This window comes from Lagenorhynchus albirostris, chromosome 11, assembly GCF_949774975.1.
Source record: "Lagenorhynchus albirostris chromosome 11, mLagAlb1.1, whole genome shotgun sequence".
Lineage (NCBI taxonomy): Eukaryota > Metazoa > Chordata > Mammalia > Artiodactyla > Delphinidae > Lagenorhynchus > Lagenorhynchus albirostris.
The window spans coordinates 57,832,810-57,856,638 of NC_083105.1; the positions used below are offsets into that span (position 1 = coordinate 57,832,810).

At 47.0% G+C, this 23,829-nt stretch overlaps 3 protein-coding genes across 5 annotated transcripts; 2 read left to right on the forward strand and 1 right to left on the reverse strand.

The window, feature by feature from the left end:
• Nucleotides 1-610: 610 nt before the first annotated feature.
• On the forward strand, nt 611-4,410 carry LOC132529386 (DDIT3 upstream open reading frame protein). Of its 2 annotated transcripts, none has more exons than XM_060165789.1 (3): nt 611-688; nt 3,231-3,278; nt 4,273-4,410. In XM_060165789.1, exons 1-2 carry the CDS (start codon nt 626-628, stop codon nt 3,270-3,272), a joined length of 105 nt encoding a protein of 34 aa, XP_060021772.1. In that variant the 5' UTR covers nt 611-625; the 3' UTR covers nt 3,273-3,278; nt 4,273-4,410. The 2 variants fall into 2 exon arrangements, with proteins under 2 accessions (XP_060021772.1, XP_060021771.1); XM_060165788.1 differs by lacking the exon at nt 4,273-4,410 and adding an exon at nt 3,935-4,023.
• DDIT3 (DNA damage inducible transcript 3) lies at nt 4,045-4,860 on the forward strand. Its single transcript, XM_060165787.1, has 2 exons — nt 4,045-4,182; nt 4,273-4,860. Exons 1-2 carry the CDS (start codon nt 4,045-4,047, stop codon nt 4,639-4,641), a joined length of 507 nt encoding a protein of 168 aa, XP_060021770.1. The 3' UTR covers nt 4,642-4,860.
• Nucleotides 4,801-23,001, reverse strand: MARS1 (methionyl-tRNA synthetase 1). Of its 2 annotated transcripts, XM_060165784.1 has the most exons (22): nt 22,853-23,001; nt 21,939-22,029; nt 21,700-21,778; nt 21,487-21,621; nt 21,064-21,139; nt 20,644-20,816; nt 20,358-20,464; nt 16,249-16,365; nt 15,904-16,107; nt 14,956-15,157; nt 12,856-12,930; nt 8,874-9,044; nt 8,608-8,703; nt 8,352-8,469; nt 7,436-7,649; nt 6,565-6,696; nt 6,353-6,457; nt 6,075-6,261; nt 5,452-5,523; nt 5,304-5,327; nt 5,122-5,214; nt 4,801-5,022 (listed from the first exon to the last, which is right to left on the reverse strand). In XM_060165784.1, exons 1-22 carry the CDS (start codon nt 22,959-22,961, stop codon nt 4,876-4,878), a joined length of 2,727 nt encoding a protein of 908 aa, XP_060021767.1. In that variant the 5' UTR covers nt 22,962-23,001; the 3' UTR covers nt 4,801-4,875. The 2 variants fall into 2 exon arrangements, with proteins under 2 accessions (XP_060021767.1, XP_060021768.1); XM_060165785.1 differs by lacking the exon at nt 5,304-5,327.
• Between the last annotated feature and the right edge of the window lie 828 nt (nt 23,002-23,829).

Here is a 23,829-nt window from a genome sequence, read left to right on the forward strand (position 1 = left end):
ACCTTGTGTCCATTGCTGGGAGGGGATGAGGGGCAAAGAAAATGGGAGTCTCTTGTGGAGGAGGTAAAACTGGGGCTCAAGTCAGGTGGGCAGAACAAGAGCTCTTGAGGGAGACTAGCCGCAGTAAGGCTTCACACCGCAGCCTAGGGGCAACCACGGTTGAGCGCTGTTGGGGCCGTTGGGTGCCGCGAGCTGGCGCCCCGCCCTCTTTCCTCTCCCCCACCCCCCCCGCACCTCCCACCACCCTTGTAGTGCCCTGCGCGTGCGCGCGCAGACACCGGTTGCCAAACATTGCATCATCCCCGCCCCCCTTTCCTCCCCTCCCCCGCCAGCTCTCCCCTCCGCGCGCGCGCATGACTCACCTCCTCCGCGAAGCCTCGTGACCCAAAGCCACTTCCGGGTCCAACACTAAGTCGACCCCCAAGCGGGAGGGAGCGATGGGGGCGGTGCCTTGGGGCTCCTGAGTGGCGGATGTAAGGTATGAGGCGGGGCCAATGCCGGCGTGCCGCTTTATGATTGGTAGGCTTCTGGATCCGCCCCCGGAGAGGAGGGCAAGGCCCTATTAAAAGATCTCAGCTGCGCGCTATTCGGGTCAGAGGCTTGAGTCTAAGGCGTAGAGTGTATCATGTTGAAGATGAGCGGGTGGCAGCGACAGAGCCAAAATCAGAGCCGGAACCTGAGGAGAGAGGCGAGTACTGATTCCCCTATCTACCTTTTACCCTCCCATCCTCGTGAACACCAGTTGTCACCTTAAAGTTAGGGCATCCGCTCTTAAGGATGTGGTCCCACACCCTCCGCAATGAAGTGAAGTGACCGTCCGGGGGAGGGATGAGAAGCCTTCATTCAGAAGTAGTGCTTACAGACTCCACTTACTTCGCACGACAGCAGCATCCCACCACTGCCCGGAGCATAGGCCTTACTCTGTGCTGTTCAGGGAAGGGGCCCAAGCTGCCCTAGGAAGATTTTTTCTCTCCCGTTGCAGGCCCCAGGCCTCCTCGTTAGGCCTGCCGGGTGGGAGGCGGGGCAACAGGACACATCCCCGCGCCGAGAAGGCTGGTTGACAGTGGTTCAGGCCGCTGCCGCCACTTTGCCACTAGCGTCCTCCCCCACCCCCACCCCCACTCCTGTCTTAGCCGCAGCGTCTCAGGGCCAGCATAGCCACGTCAGTAGATGGGGCTTTTGGACCCTCCACAGGACATTCTTTCTGCACCCTTGCAGAGGAGAGAATCTTAAAAGAGACCGACACAAGCCTTTGGGAAGAGGGATGTCGATGGACGGGGAGCAGAGATGAGTTTTCCTTTTCCCCAGAGGTCCCTAAGCCTTCTGCAGAAGAGAGCATCCTGGATCTTTTAAGTGTAGGAAGCCATTTGGAGGTCTCCCCAGTGGATTGTCCTTCCCCTGGGATTGGTCCTTGCCTCTTTCCCCTTGTCCTGTCTCCAGCTAATCTCTGTGTAACCATTGCATCAGGTCAGCCCCCTGCTTGGCTCTGCAGCCCTCTGGCCCGGGGCTCCACTGATGATGAAAGCTATGTCCCACACACTGGAAAGCAAGGAGGGTTCTCCAGGGAGGACAGCCCTGTACAGAAGCACTGAGGACGATATTGCATCTACAGTCCCCAGGGATAGGCAGCTGCTGCTCTGCCTCTGGACTTCGTCCTCCTTTCCCTATGAGAGATTGGGGACATTTATCCATTGATTCCTAACAAATACTTAACCAGCACCTACTATGCTGGTTAAGTTTGGGACCCAGCATTTATCCGTGAACAAGAGAGAAAAAAATCTCTCCTCTCACAGAGCTTACATTTCAGTGGGAAGAGGCATACAGTAAGCAAACATGTGCCATAGAAAAAAACTAAAGCATGGAAGGGTAGAGAATGCTGAGTGGAGGTTACAGTCTACACTGGGTGGTCAGGGATTCCCCCACTGAGGTGATATTTAAATGAAAGACCTAAAAATAGGCAAGGCAGTAAGCCATGTGGTATGTGGAAGGAAGAGCTTTCCAGGAGAGGGAATAGCAAGAGCAGAGGTCCTAAGGTGGGAGCATGCATAGTATCTTTAGGGAACAGGAGGCCAGTTGGCTGGACTAGAGTGAGCAAGACGGAGAGTGGTCAATGAGAAAAACAGAGCAAGGAAAGAGCAGATTGTGGAGGGCCTTCTAAGCCATTTTAAGGAATTTAGCTTTTAATATGTGTGAAATGAGAAGGTTTTGAATAGAGGAATGACACAGCCTGACTTAAGTTTTTTTTTTTTTTGCGGCCTCTCACTGTTGTGGCCTCTCCTGTTGCGGAGTACAGGCTCCGGACGCGCAGGCTCAGCGGCCATGGCTCACGGGCCCAGCCGCTCCGCGGCACGTGGGATCTTCCCAGACCAGGGCACGAATCCATGTCCCCTGCATCGGCGGGCAGACTCTCAACCACTGCGCCACCAGGGAAGCCCTTGACTTAAGTTTTAAAAGACTCACTTTGGGGGCTGTTGTGAATAGACTCTGGGAGGGGTTGCAGAAGCAGAAACTGGGAGACCTGCAGTCAAGAGGTTTCTGCAGTCACCCGAGAGATGATAGTAACTTGATCTAGATTAGAAACAGTGGAATTGGTGAGACGTGTTTAGATTCTGGGGTTTTGAAGAATGACTCAAGAAGTTTTGCTGGTGGTTTGGATTGGATTGTAGGGTGTGAGAGGAGAGGAATCAAGGATGATACCAAGGTTTTTGGCTCAAGCTAAAGTTGCTGTATACCGAGATGGGAAAGACCTTGGAAGGAGAAGATTAGCAGGAGTTGGTCTTTGGACACGTTCAGTCTGTGATGCATATTAGATATCCAAAAAGAGAATGGCAAGTAAGCAGTTAGAGCTGGAGGTCCCAGGAGAGGTCTAGACTGGAAATACACATTTGGAGGATGTCAGTGTGGGAATGGAATTAGGAAAATGCCACTTGATTTTTTCCCTTCCCTGTAGTCCAGTCCTTACCCTGGCAGATTTGAGGACTGCCTTAAATTTAGAGAAAGCTGAGTTGGCCAGGATTTTGTTATTATGTAATCAGGACTACAAATGTCAGCAACTAAAAATAAAGGAAGTCAGGCTCTTCTCTGTCCTTAGAAATGGCTACAGGGACCAATAACTAACTATACTCTATAAGACAAGAAGTAAGGAAGGAGCAGTAGGAAGCTGGAGATAAAAGAACCTGCCTGTCTCCCCCCTTCCAGAAATGGCTAACATTTATCTTTGATCCCCACAGTGTTCCAGAAGGAAGTGTATCTTCATACATCACCACACCTGAAAGCAGGTAAACTTAACCAACCCTTTCCCAAAACCAGCTCCTAAGAATTGCTGCTTAGGCCCCCTTTACTGGGGCCCTAAGAAATTATGAGAACACCTAGAGAAGGTGGGAGAGGACGGTTTGAATCTGGGCAGGCTTTTGCTGTTAGGCCACATCCATCCTCCTGACCTACCCCTAACAAGGTGACCAAATCACTATTCTTAGAGCATGTCCTAATTGAAAGCTGGCCCTGAGTGAGCAGTCAGGTGAGGTCTCACCACACCTCCGTCCCCACCAAGGTTAGACTGACCCAAGGACTGTTTGCCCAAGCTCCCCACACAGGAGGAGAAAGGAGCACAGATGGTCTGGTGACCGCCCCTGGACACAACCAGTGGAGTTCCCCAAGGGGGGCCGAAGACTTTTACCAGGAACCCATAAGAATGCACATCCAGGCACTTGCTTCTTCATGTGCTGGGCAAAAGCAAAGACGGAATATCATTCTAGATCAGGGGTTGGTAAATTTTAAAGGGTCAGACAGTAAGTACTTTAGACGTTGAGGGCCACACAGAATAGTCTCTGTAACAACTATGCATCTCTGCTGTTGTCTCATGAAAGCAGCCGTAAACAATATGTAAATAAATGGATGTGGCTGTGTTCCAATAAACTTTTATCTACCAAAACAGACAGGCATCAGGCCAGTGTGCCAACCCGTAGACTGACGGCTTTGTGGAGCTTCTTCCCTCACCCACTATCCTGACTATGTCCTTTCCCAGAGCCTGATCCAGCCACAGAGATGGCAGCTGAGTCACTGCCTTTCTCCTTCGGGACACTGTCCAGCTGGGAGCTGGAAGCCTGGTATGAGGACTTGCAGGAGGTGCTGTCCTCAGATGAAAATGGGGGTACCTATGTCTCACCCCCTGGAAACGAGGAGGTAAGAATGCTAGGCCTAACGCTGGTCAGGGGCTGCCCGTCCCTTCTCAGCTAATTAACACCTACTCTGCCTTTCCTCATTCCTTTGAAGGAAGAACCAAAAACCTTCACCACTCTTGACCCCGCCTCCCTGGCTTGGCTGACCGAGGAGCCAGGACGAGCAGCGGTCACGCGCACCTCCCAGAGCCCCAGCTCTCCGGATTCCAGTCAGAGCTCCCCGGCTCAGGAGGAAGAAGAGGAAGACCAAGAAAGACCCAGGAAACGGAAACACAGTGGCCAGTCCCCGGCACGGGCTGGAAAGCAACGCATGAAGGAGAAAGAACAAGAGAACGAAAGAAAAGTGGCACAGCTAGCTGAAGAGAACGAACGGCTCAAGCAGGAAATCGAGCGCCTGACCAGGGAAGTGGAGGCGACTCGCCGAGCCCTGATTGACCGGATGGTTAACGTGCACCAAGCATGAACGGCTGGGACCAGCACTTCCCCCTCGGGCCACTTCCAACCCTTCCTGGAAGTATCTACTGACCACCTTCTCACCAGTGCCAACGATGGACCCCTCCCACCCCCATCTATTCAGTAGAGGGAAAACTTAGGGTAGATGACAGGAGAGGGTCTCGGCATGTATATAGAGATTGTACATTTATTTATTACTGTCCACATCCATTAAAGTGACTTTCTAGGAGCCAAGTTCTCACTTTCACTTTTTCTTCTTGCCTTTAGGGGTTTCAAGGGGTTTCCCCTCAGCTAGAGCCAACTGTTTCTTCAGATCCAAGAGTTTAGCCACCTCTGCAGCAACCTGGTTCTTGTCTGCCTTTTGTGCTTTCAATTCCCGGACAATGTTGCCCTAAGAGAAGAGGGGATGGGGGAATCACAACAGTGAGACCAGAAACGACCTATTTAGGATTCAGCTTTTCCAGCCTCCCATAGGGCTTCAGCTCCGTACCTGCTTGGTCACTTCATCCATCAGCACTTGTATCTGCTGTGGTCCAGCTGTTGTCATAGTCTCTACAGCTGCTGGCTTGGGGGATGCTTTTGCCTTGAGATCAACAACAGAGTTAGCACCTGCTACCATATACATCCCCTGACCTCAAGTTTTATATAACATCTCAGGGGGAAAGTGATTACCTTTAATGACAAGGACTCTTCTAGCTAAGACAGGAAAGAAAAATGAAGTGAGGAAGCAGCAGGGCCAATAGATGGAAAGAGGGATGAGTGAGGGCTACCGGAGGATGCTAACTGTTGGTGGGTGAGGCACAGTCTTTAGCTTTCTCACCTGGCCCCCGCTGAAGCGCTGCCTCAGACTTTCAATCTGGTCATTTTCCAGTTTTTGGAACAAGGGACTGACCTGTGAAAAAAAGAATTCCAGAATCATTCACTGATTAGGTATAAACTCTACCAGACTATATAGAGGGCCTCTCCACCCCAACTTCTGACATTTAGGAACTCAGTGGTCTAGAAAAAACTCTTACAGAGTGTAACACTGAGCAAATACCTGCTGATTTCAGTAAAGAATCCAGAAAAAGCATTCACTAGGGTCAAAAGTTATTTAAACTATTTAATGATGCTAGGTTGATGCAAAAGCTTAGAGGTGTACATACTTTTATCCCCTTGTGTTGAGGAAGTGGTTACTTTGTATTCTCCCTGCCCCTTGGGTCCTGGCATGAAGGACAGTGAGGATACGTGAGCTACAGAAAACACTGGGCTTGTAAACCAATACTAAGGACTTTATATTAGAAACAAGCCTAAGTGAAGAGTGGGGATGAGTGGGGAAGGGGTTCGAATAGCTATGAGAGTCTCATGCCCAAAGTTAAGTTCTTCCCTGACCCCTCCCCAGAGGCTGCTTGGCAAAAGCAGGAATTTTGAGAGAAGCTGGCTCTTTCAAATCTAGAGACCTACTGTGCCAATCTGGTGTCCTGCTGGTAAGGTGCACAGGAAGTTTGTGAGCAGGATGCTGCAGGCTGGAGGTGGGAGCTGCAGCTGGGCCTGGATGGTAGCACTAACCGTGGGCATGTAAGGCTGGAGCATGATGGACAGCAAGGCAGCTATATTCACTGCCAAGCCTGTCACTGTCCCTGCCCGCTGTCTGAGGAAGAAAAGATATTAGTCACGACCCCCAGGAGGACGTAGCCTACCAGCCACTTTATTCCTAGAGCCAACCGTACCTCCTTACCTACCTGTCAGCCTCGCTGCCTTTAATCCGCTTCCAGGGCTCGTTCACCTGAATGTACTGGTTGCCATGGCGAGAGATGGTGAGGATACTGCGTAAGGCATCCCGGATCCTGGGAAGGAAGGATGCAGGCCAAGGTGTAAGGTTCTAGGGGGACCAGTATGGGGCTCTCAACATGCCAGCAGATCACTGAGTTGAGACAGAGGTATAGCTACTTACCGAACCTTCTCTAGCAGCTGGTGATAATGCTGGAGCTCCAGGGTGACATGGGCCAGCAGGCGCCGATCATCAGAGGTGAGCACCATCTCAGGCACAAAACCCCCAAAAAACTTAGACACAAACATCCCAGCTCTGGATGGGAGGAGGGCAGGAGAGGGGAGAGAAAAGAGAAGTTACTGCCCAGTCTCCTTAGAGAAATTTGACACGATTTTCATAATTCTGCATTTTCTCAGAACTGAAACCACCTGGCTCCCTCAAGCTGGAAGGCAAAACTTAACAAATTAATTCCTTATTCTCCCTCTCCCGTAAGAATATGAGTCTGCACATAACAGACGTTTTATATACAGATATCCCTTATATAAAGGGAACTAATAAAGTTAAGCAACCGTTTATTTTTAAGAAGTTAAAAACTCAGAATGATCACGTTGAAATATGCATTAATTGCTACCAAACAAATAAATCCTCTAGTAGGGACTATCTGTTCAATGTGGTTAATGAGCAAACCTGAAAGCGTGTGTAGCCATGGAGGATATTTCTTTAGGTTGCAGAGTAGCTGAGATAGGGACCAATAATGGAATGTGAGCCTGAAGTAAGAAAACTGAAAAGTACAGCAGAAGTCTCCTACCCCTATGCTAAAATAACCCCCTTCTTCAGCCAAACTTTTCAGTGGTCTGCAAGTGAACCTTTTTGCTAGGAAAAAACACATTTCCAATTCTACAAAGAACATTAATAAGAAAATAATTCACAAAAATTCACTTTGTGACCAACTCTGCTAAATCACATCTCTACAACTAACTCGCACCAAGCATACGTGGCCTACTAGCCCCACCCCAGGCTCATCTGCTGACTCTCACCCCTCACCAGGTCCCACCTGTTGATGAAGTTGCCCAGATTGTTAAGCAGCTCAGAATTATTCTTGAGCAACATGTCTGTCCAGGAAAAGGCACTGTCCTGACCCTCAGGCCGAATGTACAGCAGATAGAAGCGCCAGATGTCAGCAGGGATCCCTGTGTCCTGGGCCATGTCCCCAAACACTCCTACACCCCGGCTCTTAGAGAATTTCCCATCCTCGTAATTCAGGTATTCTGGACAGAGAAGGAGAATGAGAACCATGTGTTCAAATCATGTCCTTCCTCGTGGGATGAACTGGGAGATTGGGATTGACAAATATACACTAATATGTATAAAACAGATAACTAATAAGAACCTGCTGTATAAAAAAAAAAAAATCATGTCCTTCCTCTCTGACCCACTAACTCTTCTTTCCTCTCCCTCAACCTCAGTTCTAGAGTAGCTGGCCTGCACAGAACTTGGGAGATCCTTCCTCTGCATTCTGGTCTTCTGTTTACTTCTACCCATTACAAAATTTAGCTTTGGACTTTTGCTCTCTTCAGGTTGTTTCCTTTTCCTTTTCCTTTTCTTTTTTTTTTTTTTTTTTTGCAGTATGCGGGCCTCTCACTGTTGTGGCCTCTCCTGTTGCGGAGCACAGGCTCCGGACGTGCAGGCTCAGTGGCCATGGCTCACGGGCCCAGCCGCTCCGCGGCATGTGGGATCTCCTGGACCGGGGCACGGACCTGCGTCCCCTGCATCGCCAGGCGGGCTCTCAACCACTGCGCCACCAGGGAAGCCCTTGTTTCCTTTTCTGCATTGAGCTTCCATGTTCTAATTGTTTCCTATTCCATCTCAACTCCTAACTCAAGACCTAGCACCTCTCCAGGAGTTTCTTCCAAGTACTGTCTTGGCCCTCATTCCCTAAGAACATCCCCCTCTCCAATCTCCCAGGGTACCTGTAGCAATGAGGTGGCTGACCAAAGTGTAGTTGTCCTCAGCTCCTAGGGCTGAACAAGGAAAGACTAAGCCGTGGAAGGGAACATTGTCTTTGGCCATGAACTGATACAGGCTCACCTATGGAATATAATTGGGAGACAGAGCTCCTGACATCCTCTTCAAAGGCCCAAGAAAGATCAGCTACCCACCCCTAACCACCCCCACTATACACGCACCCTCCCCAGGTCTTTGACAGGCTAACAAAGAACTGCTCACTTGTTCTGGGTTCTTCCACCATTTCTCCCACTGGTCTGTGTAGTTGGCTGTGATGGACAGGTAGCCAATGGTGGCATCAAACCAGACATAGAATACCTGGAGGGTCAGGAGGGAGGAGACACAGTAAGATGCAAGAACACTGGGAAAACCTTGCCAACCCAAAGCCTCAGACTGAATCAAGACACAATCAAGTCTGTTCTGCTAGCCCAGGGTTTCAATCCCAAGGCTGAATAATATGAGATATGAATAAAGCATAGCGTTTTTACCTTGTCCTCAAAACCTACTAAGGGCACAGGGGTTCCCCACTTGAGGTCTCGGGTTATGCAGCGTGGCTTGAGGCCATCCCGAAGCCAAGAACGAATGATGAACCGGGCGTTAGGTGTCCAGTCACTGCCAGGCAACGTCTTCTCCAACCACTCCTCCAGCGGCTTTCCCAACTGAGACAGCAGAGAAGCACAGAGAGCTGGTTTAGGACAGTCGCATGTGTGGTCACCATAAGGATAAATACGTACAACCATTTTGGAGTAGTTTGGTGATATATAATTAAAATTAAGGATTCATGACTTTGCCATAGCAATTCCACTTCTAGGGATTTTTTTCAACAGAAATATTCACATAAGTGTGTACAGATGTGTTTATAAAGAAGTGCACAGTTCACCACAGCAAAAATTAAAACTAATTCACTTGGTTCTGTAGAATTTAAAGAAATATGGTATATCAACATAATGAAATACTTATAAGCCCTTTAAAAAGAGTGAGGAAGACCTGTATGTACTGATATGTAAAGATCTCAGAAATACATTAAATAAACTGCTAAACAGTAACATATGATATAATCCTATTTATAAAAATAAAGAATAGTAATACACAGATTAACGTAAGGCCAAAAAATTTTTGAGGAAAACTATATCTCAGTGCTTTATTCTCACATGAGATTAAGGGGAACATCCACTTTTACACCATGTATTTCATTCTGAACATTTTTTTTTTGGGCCGCACTGCGTGGCTTGTGGGATCCTAGGTTCCCCGACCAGGGATCAAACCTGTGCCCCCTGCAGTGGAAGTGCAGAGTCCCAACCACTGGACTGCCAGGGAATTCCCTCATTCTGAAATTTTAAAAACAAGTGTATATCACTTCTGTAAGCAGAAAAACAAAGATAAATCTTTTGTAAGGGATGGTTCATGTGATTCATCCACATAAATACTGTAGCATCCAAAACCTGACAACACACTCTACTGGTGAGGCTCTGGGCAAACAAGTGCACACACACACTACTGGGAGGAATGTAAAATGGAATAACACCTATTGAGAAAAATTTGGCAATAACCTACATATGCATTTCTCCTGGACACAGCAAGTGATCCCTGTTAAGGAATTTATCCTGAAGATACACTTCCCACAATACAAAAATACACATGCACAAGGTTAGTCACTGCAATAGTATTTTTAACTGCAAAATACTGGAAACTACCTAAATGGCAAACACAAGAAACTGGTTAAATAAACTATGGTACCCACAGGACTTCCCTGGTGGTCCAGTGGTTAAGACTCTGTGCTCTCAATGCAGGGGGCCCGGGTTCAATCGCTGGTCAGGGAACTAGATCCCTCATGCCACAACTAAAAAAAAAGATCCCACATGCCACAACTAAAGATCCCGCATGCCGCAACTAAGACCTGGTGCAAATAAATAAATATTTTTAAAAAACAAAACAAAAAACCATGGTACCCACACAAAATGGAGTACTATGCAGCTGTTTAAATAAAACAAACAAGCCTGAGTAAGAAGGATCTCTATCATCTGATATGAAGTAATCCTGATATGGAGTCATTTCTAGAACATACTGTTAGACGGAAAAGACAAAATGCAAAAGAGTATATACAGTATGCTGTATTTTGTATAAGAGGAAATTACACACACACACACACACACACACACACATATAGGCTTATCTTTACAAAAATAAACACACTAAGACAAAATCGGAAAACAAAGCCCATCACCTACAGGAGATGGGAGAACAAGGTAGCCTGGACAGGAAAGGGAATAAGGGAATGACACTTCTCTGCGTATACCTTTTTGCATGGTTTTGATGTTTTAGAAGCATACTGATGTTCTACATTTTCAAAAAATTAAGTTAGTAAGTATGAGGAGAGAAAAAGAACTAGAAGCAAATGAACCAAACTTATTGGCTTACTTCAGTAACACAACCACACTAAAGGGGGAAAAAACTAAGCCAGGACAATTTTGAACATATTTGATTATATACCCGCGCTTGGGGGGGAAGGGGCAGGACTGCCAATAAACCCTAAACTCATCTTAGTAGGTTTTTTGATAGTGGTATGGGTGAAGCAATTCTGAAATTTTTAGGTGTATTGTAGAATCGAGCAAATGAGTAAATAATGTTGTTGGGAACCAGAGTACTTACTGTTTGGAAGAAGGGAAATAAAAATATGAGATGAGGGAAAGTGAGGAAGAACCCCATGGGGCTGGCCTGGTATTTCAGGTGTCAGTGTGAACCCAAAACAAATGCCTAACTCTCTGCTGACAGGGCCTAGAAGCAAAGACATCTCAGTAGCAATGAGCACACTTAAATCTTGGTCTCTAACACTGTTACCTACTTAAAAAAAAAGAAACAGGGCTTGGTAGAGAAATGGTTGAATCCCAGACTGGAACAAGATGAATCTAGAATATCCTGCTATGCTAGAAAATAAGGAAGTGCTTAAAAAATGATGGGAGACCTCAGAAACACCCAGAGAAACAACCTTGAATAGACTCCCATTGGCCAAATAAGGGACAATTCAAATATGAAAATTATTTAGGACAGGAATCAATTATAAACCACTGAAAAAAATTGGCATCCATGAGTTGACACTGATAATAAATGAAATAAATGAATGAAGGAGAAGGGTAAATGTGGAGGGAGTGGCAGAGTTGGCAAATCTTAACAAAAACTGGTTCAGGTAAGAATGATTAAATAAATGGATGCTAAATTTAGAGGGAAACTTTCAATGAAGAGCAAAGTACTTGCATGGTCTTAAAGTGTATTCCCACAGACTGCTTATAAGTTGCAAAGGGGAAAATATTAATTGTACAGTGGAGAAGCTGGGTAACACCCTGATTGAGCAAAATTAACATCACCAATGAGGCAGAAATGGCCATGATGTGAAAGAACAAAGTATCATTTTGGAAAGAACAAAGTATCATCTGGAAAGAACTAAGTATCATCTGGAAAGAACAAAGTATCATTTATGTAGTATTCCAGCTGAGGATGCATAACCTGAATCTAGCCATGAGGAAAACAGCCAACAAATCCAAAATGCATACTCTATTTTAAAAGGGGGAATCAGGGCCTATAATTATTAAAAACTGTTAATGTCATAAAAGATAAAGAAAGGCTGAGGAACTGTTTCAGATTAAGGGAAACTAAAGAGACAGAAAAACTAAATGCAATACATGATCCAGAACCAGATTCTACACTACAGGAAAAATGATGCTAGAAAGGATATTAATGGAATAGTTGGCAAAACTGGAATATGGCTGGTAGATCACACAACTATATCAATGTTAAATTTCCTGAAGTTGTTAACCATACTGTGGTTATGCAGGAATATGTCTTTTTTCTTAGGAAACACACAAGGCAGCATTCAAGAGTAAAGAGGTTATATAAGTACACATGCATACATGTATGAGAGAGAGAATAAGCTAAACCAAATGGAGCAAAATCTTAACAGCCACTGAATCTGGGTAATGGGTACATGAGGTTCTTCTGGGTAAAGAACATGAGGTTTTTTGTTCTAGCAACTGCTTATTCTTACAACTCTTTTTGCAAGCTTGAAATTATTTCCAAATAAAAAGTTTAAAAGGAAAAAAAAAAGCAGCAAATCCACTAAAGTGAAAAATTGGTTAAGACACATTGTGAAGTAAAAGAAAGAAAGCAGACTGAAGAATATGAATGCCATGATCTAATTTGTATTAAGGAGAAAAAAAAGGCATAAGAATACTTTCATGTGCAAGTGCTACAAAGGAAAATCAGCAGTAGTAAATATCTCTTGGCAGATGGGCCTGGACCTTTCACTTTGTGCCCTTTTCCTGTTACATCTTTTAACCTTAAGCATGTTAAGTATAATTTTAAAATGGAAATTAAAAATATATGAGGGTGATTTGGTACAAATTTGCCTCTGCCTGTGGCTGAGGCAGAGGGGGCAGAGGAGGCCATGCAGACTGGTTGAGGGAAAGGCCCACTCACCTTAGGCAGGTCCAGAAACAGGTGCCGAGAGGATTTCACCACAGGGCACGACCGGCAGACTTTACACTGAGGCTTCTGTGAAGGGAAAGTCAAGAGAAGGGGTGACCCAAGGTAGGACAGTCAGGATCAGGCTGCATGCCAGGAGCTGTCCAGGAGAGGGGGGAGGCACAGAGATGAGGTCCCCCGTCTGGCACCGAGCTTAGCCTCACGCTCACACCCCGCCAACTCACGAACTACTTACTTGGGTCTTCTCTGAACTTGCAGACTCAGGTTTGCATAGCACAACATTTGCTACTCAGAGTTTCACATCTGTGTCCTTTCACTCCAAAGAATAGGAAAAAGCATTCTCTGAGCACAGGCTAGACCCAGAGCCCTGCACTGTACGCAGCTGTGTGAGGAGCAGAAAGAGCAACGAAGAGAAGACACACGGTTCCTCTCCTTGAGGAAGTTACAATCAATCAGGGAGAGAGGGCTTGCATGAGAAACAAGCACAGGCTTTCACACGGCAAAATGTCAAGAAATACTCATTTTCACGGCACAACTTGACTATACAAACATTGAAGGATGATGGCGAAAGGAGTAAACAGGTGGAGCTAACCAATGAAAGCTTCTGAATGAGTTTTGATCTGGGTTTTTGACGGTGAGAAATTATAGCTCTCAGTACCTCTCTCCTGAACTCCACATGCCTCTATCAACTGCCTACCTAACATCCCTCCTTGGATGTCTAAGGAGGCACCTCAAACTTAACAAACCCAAATAGTATCACTGAATTCCACAGGAAAGCTCTTCTTCACCCAATCTTGCCTGTGTTCATAGTTAGTACTACCATCCGCCCAAGCTGCTCAAGCTAAAAGCATACAAGTCGTCATTCTCTTGACTTCGCTATCACCCCGAATTGCAGTCTATCCAGTTCTATAGAGTCTGCCTCCAAAACATATCTCAAATCCTTCCCCCCTGCCACCCCGCTATTTCTACTGCTATTAACCTAGTCCAAGCTATCGTCATCCCATTTCTGAGCTACCACTGGCCTCCAGACTGGTTTCCCCACCTTCTCTCTCGCTTCCCTCCTACCCATTATCCACAGAGCAGCGTGCCATTCCACTCCCAGATGGCTGACTGGGCCCTGGAAATCGGGTCACTGCCTACCTCTCTGACCTTGTCTCTGACCTGACTCACTATGAGCCACACTGGCCTTTTCAATTCCCCTTTTCAGCGCTTTGCTGCCTCGGGTCTTCGCATTTCCTGGTCCTTCTGCTTGGAACACTCTTAACCCCACTCATCACCTCCTGGCTCCTTCTCATTCTTCAGTTAAACTCTCAATTCAAATGCTACTTCTGAGAGGCCTTCCCTAATCACCCAGCTCAACTCTTCCCCCATAAGTCACCCTCCACCACATCTTCCGGGCAGTTTACCCTGGAGTAACTCTATTCTATCTTTAGTGTTGGTTTCCTCCCGCACTAGATAAAAATCTGTCTTGTTCACTGCTACATCCTCAACACCTAGAACTGTGACTACCCTAAAGACTCAAAAAAGTTTGTTGAATAAATGAATGAATGAATGAACTACCAAATGAATAAACATGGAGTAGAAGTAAAGGTGGTATATATGGAAGAGAGAAAGAACTAAACAAATGCAGATCAGGTGGTATGAAGCAGGAGCAAAGGTAGGGTAATATGAACTCAACTTGTCGATTTTCCAGCACAATGCCAAGCACATAGTAAATGCTCAGTAAGTATTTATGCAGTGAACTGAGTGATGAGTTGCCAAGACAGAGTAGGAAGAGCCACTGGTGAAAGGTCTTGAATGCTAAAACAAAAATCCTATGGACAACAAGGTCCTACTGTATAGCACAGGGAACTATATTCAATAAGCTGGAATAAACCATAATGGAAAAGAATATAAAAAAGAATGTATGTATTTGTATAACTGAGTTACTTTGCTGTACAGCAGAAATTAACACAACACTGTAAATCAACTATACTTCAATTAAAAAAAAAAAAAAAAAAGGAAGAAAAAAAAGAACCTGAGGCGGACCAGACTGGGAGTCCCTTAAGATTAGAGACTGTCTCCTTCCGGGCTCCCAGGAGACCCTCCTCTCACCTTGAGCTCGATGGCATTGATGAGCTTGCCACACTTGTCACACTGGTCACCCCGGGCCTCCTCATAGCCACAGAAGGGACACATGCCCTCCACAAAGCGGTCAGCCAGGAAGCGGGCACAGTGCTCACAACGCAGTTGCTCCACAGTATCTTGCAGCACAAAACCTCGGGCCACCAACCGCTGGAAGATATCCTGGGTAATTCTGATGAGGTGAGCAAGGGACAGGGGAGGGGTGGACCGGGGGAAGTCAGAGGAAGTGGTGCGCCCCTCCCTCCTGCCACTCCACCCAGGATCCAAACCCATTCAGTCCAAGTGCCAAAGAAATCAGTCAGAGACCACTTAGTCATCTGTAGGGAGTTTACTGATGAGCCCAAACACCTCACATAAATTGCCCAACTCCCCACACGATCTCTTTCCTCACCGCTCTAGAATTTACTTTTGTAAAATACAGATCTGTTTTGTATTCTTCATTAACAAAAATCTCCAAAAGGATAATAGGACTGTTTAGTTCTTTGATATGTCCTAAAAATTAAAATTAAATCAGAGTGCTGCTAAACTGCACAGAACTCTCAGCTGGCAGCCTGTCTACTATGCAGTTTTTATAAGGATAATCAGGCAGAGGAAAATGAGTGTATTTGCTATAAACACAGGAGTGAGAGGGGCTGTCCTGAGACAGTGGCGGCCAGGAAGAGAAGGGAGGCGGTAGAGGGAAGGCAGGTCCTTCCCATGAGCCTAAGTCCTGTCTCTTCCCTCCCTCAGCTGCACCTTCAGCCCTGGTCAGGCTTCTGCACACAATGAATCCCTGTAATAATGCCTGGGACACATTTCAGGACAATATCCGGATATTTGGGGGTGGGGGGCGGGAAACAATCTTGGTTCCTTCTTTCTGTCTCCTAGATATTCCCACTGCTCCCACTCTCCATTTCTGCCTGATTAGAGGAAACCTACTTGGTCTGCTGTGGAGTGGTTGTCCGACCAAAAATGTCAAACGAGATATTAAACCAGCGGTAGATGTCGGCGTGGATAACATGGTACTTGTCACAGATCTCCTGGGGGGTTAGACCCTCCTCCATAGCCTTGGTCTCTGTCGCTGTACCATACTCATCTGTCCCACACAGATAGAGGGTGTTCCACTGGCGGAGCCGGGAGTACCTGGGAAGGAATGTGGTGATCATGAGGCCCCATCTCAGCCCCTCCCATGTACCCAGGATCCCTCCGCTTCCCCCCTTGAGGCCTCCGGTTCCCTTGGGGCCCACTGCTCCCTCAGGGCTTTCCCCCAGCAGCTGGCTCCACCTGGCAAAGACATCAGCACTGAGCACACAACCGATGATGTTTCCAAGATGGGGGACATTGTTGACATAAGGGAGGGCGCTGGTGATGAGCACATTCCTCTCCCCAGCCACAGGCAACCTGGTAGGGAAGAGGAAGAGAACAGTCCAGGGAGGAGAAGAGAGGGTCAAGAGGGACCCAAAGTGCACAGAACACCCAGATGCATCTGTTCTACTGTAACAGGCTCACGTCCATCTGAAGTCTTTCCTCACACGAATCCACTGGAGCATAAACTCCCCCAAAAGCCATGAGATCCCTACGGTTGCAAATACAGGGCCTTGCCCACAGCAAGCAAGCCTCGTGTACTGCTCCTAAGAAGCCTCATTCTGACGCTGAGCTCTGTCTCTCTTTACTACCCTAAGTACTCCTTTTCCTTTAGCTCATTCCCAGGCTCCAAACTCTGGGATATTGACAACTCTCCCCAGGATCTGTCCAACCACCATCATTTGCTGACTTCCTAGACGCCAGTGCCACCCAAAAACGCGTTCCCAGCACTGACCTCTTCCCTTCTTCCCAAGTGCTATGTTAACATTACCTCTACTCACTACCTGAAATGCTTACAGCTCGCCAGCCCATACACAAGCCTTCCCAAGTCCTCTCATATCCCTTGACTCTTCCCTCCCTAACCCGTATCTGTCACTTCCTCACGGCCTGACTCAAACCAGCAGGAACCAGCCATTGCCTTCATAGCCACCCTCTCCTCCCCACTTTCCCAGGATCATTCCTAGTCATGTCACTCAATCTGCTGTCGGAAGTCACTCGGTCTGCTCTTCTCTTTTCACGCTTCATCACCAGTGAAAGCTCAGCTGCACACGTCTTGTATTCACCCCCCTCCCTGGCACTGACACCTCACCAGGTTTCCTTTCATCTTTCCAATCATTCTTTTTTCAGTTTTAATATTTTTTTTTATTGAAGTATAGTTGATTTACAATGTTGCGTTACTTCCAACCATTCTTAATCTACAATTGCTGACTACCATCACTTACCGTGTCCTTCAACCCTGGGCATCCTGCGAGCTCACCAAGTCCCATAATCTCTTCTGCTAATAGAGACTCCAATGATTCCCTCATGTTAACCTTACCCTTCTTCCCAGCTGCATGCTATATATCCAGTTAGATGTTCCATCTACTTCCTGGAACATTTTACAGCTCATTTCCTTGAGAAAGATCTCACTGTTTTCTCCTGGATTAACTGACTTTTCTCCCCATGACTGAATACCATAGTTTTCTCTGAAATCCAGCTTAGAAATCAGCTCCTTCAGGAAAGCCTTTCTTTACTGGCAACCGGCCTTCCACCCAGTCATCCTTGTATCCCGAGTCCATAAGCATCTTGTACCACACATTCTGTGGTGCTCCTTTTCTGTCACCTTGTAACGTCTCTCTCATCTTGAGTGTGCTTACTACGGTGGCAGATATGCACCACCACAGAGTACGCCCAGGGTTCTGCCCTCAAGAGGGTTACGTTCTATCAGACAACTTCTAACTGGATCAGTGCGATGAGGGGTACAAAGTGCCCAAGGAGCTCGAAGGAAGGCAAGTATCTCCGGCCTAAGACTAAGACTTCACAGAGGCAGAACTACTTGAGTTGGCCCTCGAGAATGGGTGGGAATTTGCCTGATCAAGACACTGGGGATGCTCCGTATAATTTCTTACAACTGCATGTGAATCTACAATTATCTCAAAATAAAAAGTTTAATTTAAAAAAAAAATTAAAAAAAAAGACACTGGGGATGTCCTTCAGTCAGAAGGAAAAGCACAGAAGATAGCCTGGTTTGGCTCTAGGGTCTTTAGTCAATTGTCTCCTCCTCTAAGTACACATTTAAACATGTTAGCCTGTATAAACACCTGAGAAAAATCTATCTCCTATTCTTTATTACCTTTAAAACAATCCTCAACAGGTACTCAAAAGAAATACTCAAAATCAGTGAATGAACAAACTTTCATTAATTCATTCAAATTTTATCATAATCTACCAAATGCTTGGCCCTGTGCTAGAAAATGTGTACCATAAAAGAAGAGAGAGGCCCTGCCTTCAATAAGCTTACAGATTAGCAAGGAGACAGACATGTAAGGAGACAATTATAGGGCTTCCCTGGTGGCACAGTGGTTAAGAATCCGCCTGCCAACGCAGGAGACACAGGTTTGAGCCCTGGCCCGGGAAGATTCCACATGCCGCGAAGCAACTAAGCCCGTACGCCACAACTACTGATCCTGGGCTCTAGAGCCCATGCGCCGCAACTACTGAAGCCTGCGTGCCTAGAGCCCGTGCTCCACAACAAGAGAAGCCACCGCAATGAGAAGCCCGCGCACCGCAATGAAGAGCCGCCCCCGCTCGCCACAACTAGAAGAAAGCCTGCGTGCAGCAATGAAGACCCAACGCAGCCAAAAATTAAAAAAAAAAAAAAAAAAAAGTTTAAAAAGAGACAATTACAACATAATATGACAATGGAAGCTCCCAGAAGATGAAGCACTTAAAACTCTCACAAGCTCTACAGAGAAAGAAATGATAGAACTGGTCTCTTGAACAACTGTACAGCAGGTAGGTAAGATGCAGGCATTCCAGGGAGAAGGAAGAGCATGGGCAAAAACAACAAGGTGTGAGAGTATATGATCTCAGCCTGCCTTCCTCTTAAAACTCATCTTGACCCAACTGCCCCTTGACTGACCAGTCTCCAGCCACTAGCCTTTTAGAAATTCCTTATAAAGAACCAAACACGATGCTTGCTCTATCTGAGACACCCTTCCCCCAGACTTACCCTTGCCTAACTCTACTCATCTTGCAAGTCTTAGTTCCCTATTTTTTTTTTTTTTTTTTTGGCCATGCTGCATGGCTTTCGGTATCTTAGTTTCCCACCCGGGGACTGAACCTGGGACCTCAGCAGTGAAAGCGTGGAGTCCTAACCACTGAACCACCAGGGAATTCCTGCAAGTCTTAGGTCAAATGCCATTTTTCTAAGTTAATCTCCTGTGATATGTTCTCATAGCATCCTGTTCTTTTCCTTCATAGTACTTACCAAAATTTATAATTACACCTTTGTGTGACAGGTTTTATTTAACTTTTAATTTTATTTTGGAGTATAGTTGATTAACAACGTTGTGTTAGTTTCATGAGTGACAGTTTTTTTTAAACACCTGTCTATACCACTAGACTCAAAGTGGTATGAGAGCACAGTCTTATCTGTTTCGTTCCCCTCTGTAGACCCAGTTCCCAGCACACAGGGCCTGACAAGGAGTGGACACTTAAATCTTTATTGAACAACATGTTCAGAACTACAGACATTTCATTTCAATGGAAAAATCTACGTATGTGTGTGAATATTATCTTAGCTATCAGGAGAGTAACAGAATATGACGCTAAGCATGCAGGCAGGGGCCAGATCATGAAAGGCCTTGTGAACTACACAGAGAAACCATCTGTAGAATTCTGAAAAGGAAGGTGAGATGATAACATAGGCAGTTTTAAGCAGCCATTCTGGTGGCAGTGTGGAGCATGGGATGGCACGGAAGGAGAAGGTAAGAGATGGTGAGGCCCAATCTCAGGTAGCAGCAGTGAGGACAGGGAGAAGGGATGGATACAAGGACTCTTTAGGAGTTAGAATCAATAACCTGGTAATGGAACAAATGATACAAGCAGAGATGAGAGAAGGGTATAGATAGATGACACCAAGATTTCTGGCCTGGAATTTTAGGTGGAAGGTGGGAGTCATTCACTAAGACAAGTGAATGAAGGAGAAGGAGAAGCTGGCAGGGAAGGTAATAGGTTTGGTTTTGTACACGTTGAGTTTGCAATGCCAGTGGAGGTGGAGGAATCTAGGAGATAGTCTGACAACTATGTCTGGAGCTCAGAATAGAGATGTGAACTAGAAAAAACAGATTTAGGTGCAATCAGTAGACAGAAAGTAGCTGAAAACATGGGTGCAGATGGGACTGATGGACAGTATATCCAAAGTATTAGCCAAGATGTTGAGAGGACAGAAAATCAAAGGTCAGCAAAGAGAATTCGACAGGCAGGTATTGGCTCTATCAACAATTTCCACGTAAGAAACCAAGCCCCACTCATGTGTGCCTACTCACACTGGATTCTGCTGTGGCTGAACAGGGGGCAAGCTTTCCAGGCCCTTCTCCCAAGCAGCTACAGCCATGGCAATCTCCTCCTCAGATAGGGTAGCCAGCTCCTCCTCCTATGAAGAGTGGACAGTATCCCTCACCAGGTGAGGGGGGGGGTGCGTAGAGTAAAAAACTCTTCTCCTTGCTCTCCATGAACTGAAAAAGTTAGCAGTCATGCTCAAAGTCCCTCTCCAAGCCACCCACCACCTCACGCACTGAGGCTCTGTGGGGACCCCTCTGCTCTGTTCCAAACCTCAGGCTCATTGCTGACAGCCCTCCCCTCAAGGAAGCTGGGCTGGGGCTGCTTTTGGAGGTAGGGCCGGAGGGCCAGGGCACCCTGCTGCTTCAGCACAGTCTCTGCAGCTCGCTGACATGGCTCCTGAGAACTCAGTGTCTGGAACCAGCTGTGCAGGGCACCCAGCTCCTCTGTGGCATGGAAGAAAAGAGGCAATCAGTAAGACCAAGAATGGGCAGGTGGGAAGGGACCTCCTCCCCTTCTTCACAAAGTTTCTCCAGCTGCCTTTCCCAGTTCCCTCAGCCACCTTTCTGCTATAGCTGCCCTGTCAAGCTACACATCAAAATGGGTCCTCAATATTCTATTGCCCACTCTGTAACCCCGACACCAAGCTCCTGGGGTTGGGGCTGGTGGAGAAGTGATATGCACAGTTCTCACCAGGGAGGTATGCCGGGTCTTGGAGTAATGGATATAGTGCTCCCCACAAAACAATGTCAGCTAGAGATTCTGTCTCCTTTGTTGAGGAAAGAAAGGAAGAAGTACACAGGTGAGACACTCAGGTTCTTCCCAATTGACATAACAGTATCGTACATTTCCTAAGCACTTACTATGTGTCAAGCACTGTGCTAAGCATTTTAAATTACCTCTCTTAATCTTCACAATAACCCACTGAGGCGGACAGTAATACATTACCCTCACTTCAAAGGTGAAAAAAATGAAGTTTAAAGTGTTTTTGTGAGTTTTAAAGTTTACACTGCTAGTAAGTGGCAGTTTGGAAGTTCTGAACTCTGAATACAGTCTTCCCTCTTAATTCGTATATCATACAGCTTTTCCCAGTACCCATCTCAAGGCCCAACTCACCCCAGCCAGGAATGGACAGCTCCGACGACTCAAGCTGTGGTCAATATGAGTCAGGGCTCTCCGGACCGGGCTAAAAACATCTTCTCCCTTCTTCCCTTGGACCACTAAACAGTACAGGGCAGCGGACAAAGCTGGCTAAAATGCAGGAGACACGGGTCAGGGCAGCCATGCAGAGCAAGAGCCTGCCTGCCATTCCCCACATCTCAGTCCTACCTGCAGATCTGTCGCTTCCCATTCCAGCCACTGGTTGGTGAGGTCATCTTGCTCCCAGCCAGATAACAGAAAGAAGTATCTACCCAGGAAGAGAGCAACAGAGGTAGAATTAAAGGGGCCCATTTGTCTAGCCCATTTCTCACCCCCCAGTGAAACAGTGGTTGTAAACAAGGCTACACAGAGGACAATAATCCCTGATTCTATTCAGCCACCTCCCTGCATCAAGAACCAGTACTGACCGACAGATTGCACTGGTGGAGAAGAGGTAGTTGCCACTATCCAGTTGCAAGACAGGAACCTTAGGCCGGGTCAGGAACGGGACCACACACTCTGACCCGGGAGAGGAAGATGGGTGAAAAACAGAGAAAAGAAAAGAAATGCTTTGTCAACTTAGAGGGACAACTTTACGGCGGGGGGGGGGGGTGGCGGGGGGGGATGGGCAGTCTCACGGAGAGGGTCCAGGATAGGAGCACTGAAAGGGGGTGGGTCCAGAATGAACTGGAGAGACCAGCAGGTGTTCAGCTGAGACGGCCAGCTGGAAACAACAGATGGGGACTGCAGCGAGGAGGTGGTGGTACTGGGGTAGTGCTGCAGCCAAGAAGTGGAACAACTGAAAGTAATCAGGATATCTGAGACTGATCTGAGCTACAGTGGGAGAACAAAATTAAGAGAACTGGGAGGACTGACAAGAGAACCACTTAAGAGTCACCCAAACAGATGGCTGGGAATGAGAAGAGGTAAACCGAAGAGAGTATGTGTGTCTCTGTGTGCTTAGGAAAGGAAAACAGGGTTTCCTAAGAACGACAAAGGAGAACCTGGCGGTTATCATGTGAGTGACGTGTGGTGGGGGGGTTGCCTGATAGGGGTGGGAGAAGGTTGGAAAAGGTAAAGAGGTTCACTAGAGTGAGGCGAGGTCCTGGAAGAGGAAGGAGGGGAGGCAAGAGAAGGGTACATTGAGGGTAATTAAGGGAAGTGACGGATGAAAGGTACGACTGGGAAGAAAGAGGGGATGGGGCGCCCAAGGATAACGCGGGAGAAGGTTGACGGGAGTGCGTGACGGGGGCGGGGTTGACGAAGACAACTGTAGGGTGGTCGTCGGCGTGTTTTCAGTCCCGCCCGGCTCATCCACCGCCCACCAGCACCAGCAGACTACCTTCCGGGCCTACAGTGCTGATAAGCAGCTCCGCTCTGCCCTGGGCCCTCCCGGCGGCGGCCAGCACGGGCAGGCTACCCGGGGCGCCCTCGCTCACGAACAACCTCATTTCGCCGCGGATCCCACGCTGATGCAACCGGAACCGGTCTCCCGCCAGTGGGATGAGCGACCGCCGCGAAGCACGCCGGGAAATGGAGTTCCGAATGTGGCCTTTCCCCCGGCCAGACTCCCGGAAAGTAGACTATTTCTCCCATCATGCAACACTAGGAAACAGGAAAAGAGTGTCATAGAGACGGAGAGGCAGTAGATACTGTGCCAGAGCAGCACTTTTTTGGTGGGAGGGCCGAGGAGACCTTTACGTGTGGGGCTCGGCGCGTTTTAATCCTGTAACGCAGCCCACGGGCGGTGACGGAAACCGAGGCCCCCAGTCATCTTGCTGAAGTGGCGACGTCATGATAGCGGCTGTTCGCAATGGCTGACTCTCGATTCGAGTTCATAAGAATCAGAGTTTTAGAGTTGAGAGTTATGATAAACTTACGTTAGTGACACAATAAAAATTAGGGTACATATCCTATTAACAAAGAAGAATGTGACTATTAAATATTGATTTAATACCATTCTAAAGCGCATATGCAGCCAGGCAATCTCATTTAAAGGGAAGGGAGCATGTAAAGGAAAAAGATAAGTTGAGGCGGAGTAAGAAGGCTAAGAGTTTGTCAATAAGTATACGTTATTCAAGGAAGCACGTATCAGTAATTGAGAAAGGGACCCTTCTTAATCATCTTTGTATACCTTTAAGATTAATTAATACCTAATTGTACTTATGAGCTGAGGTACAGAGAGGTTACTTTGTGCTATACAATGCATTGAAGATACGATTATTCACAAAATAGATATAGGCTTCTGCCTTAGCGGAGCTCACAGACCTCCTGGGAAGTCAGAAAGTCAAATAACCTTTAACGTGTCATGAAAGTTAT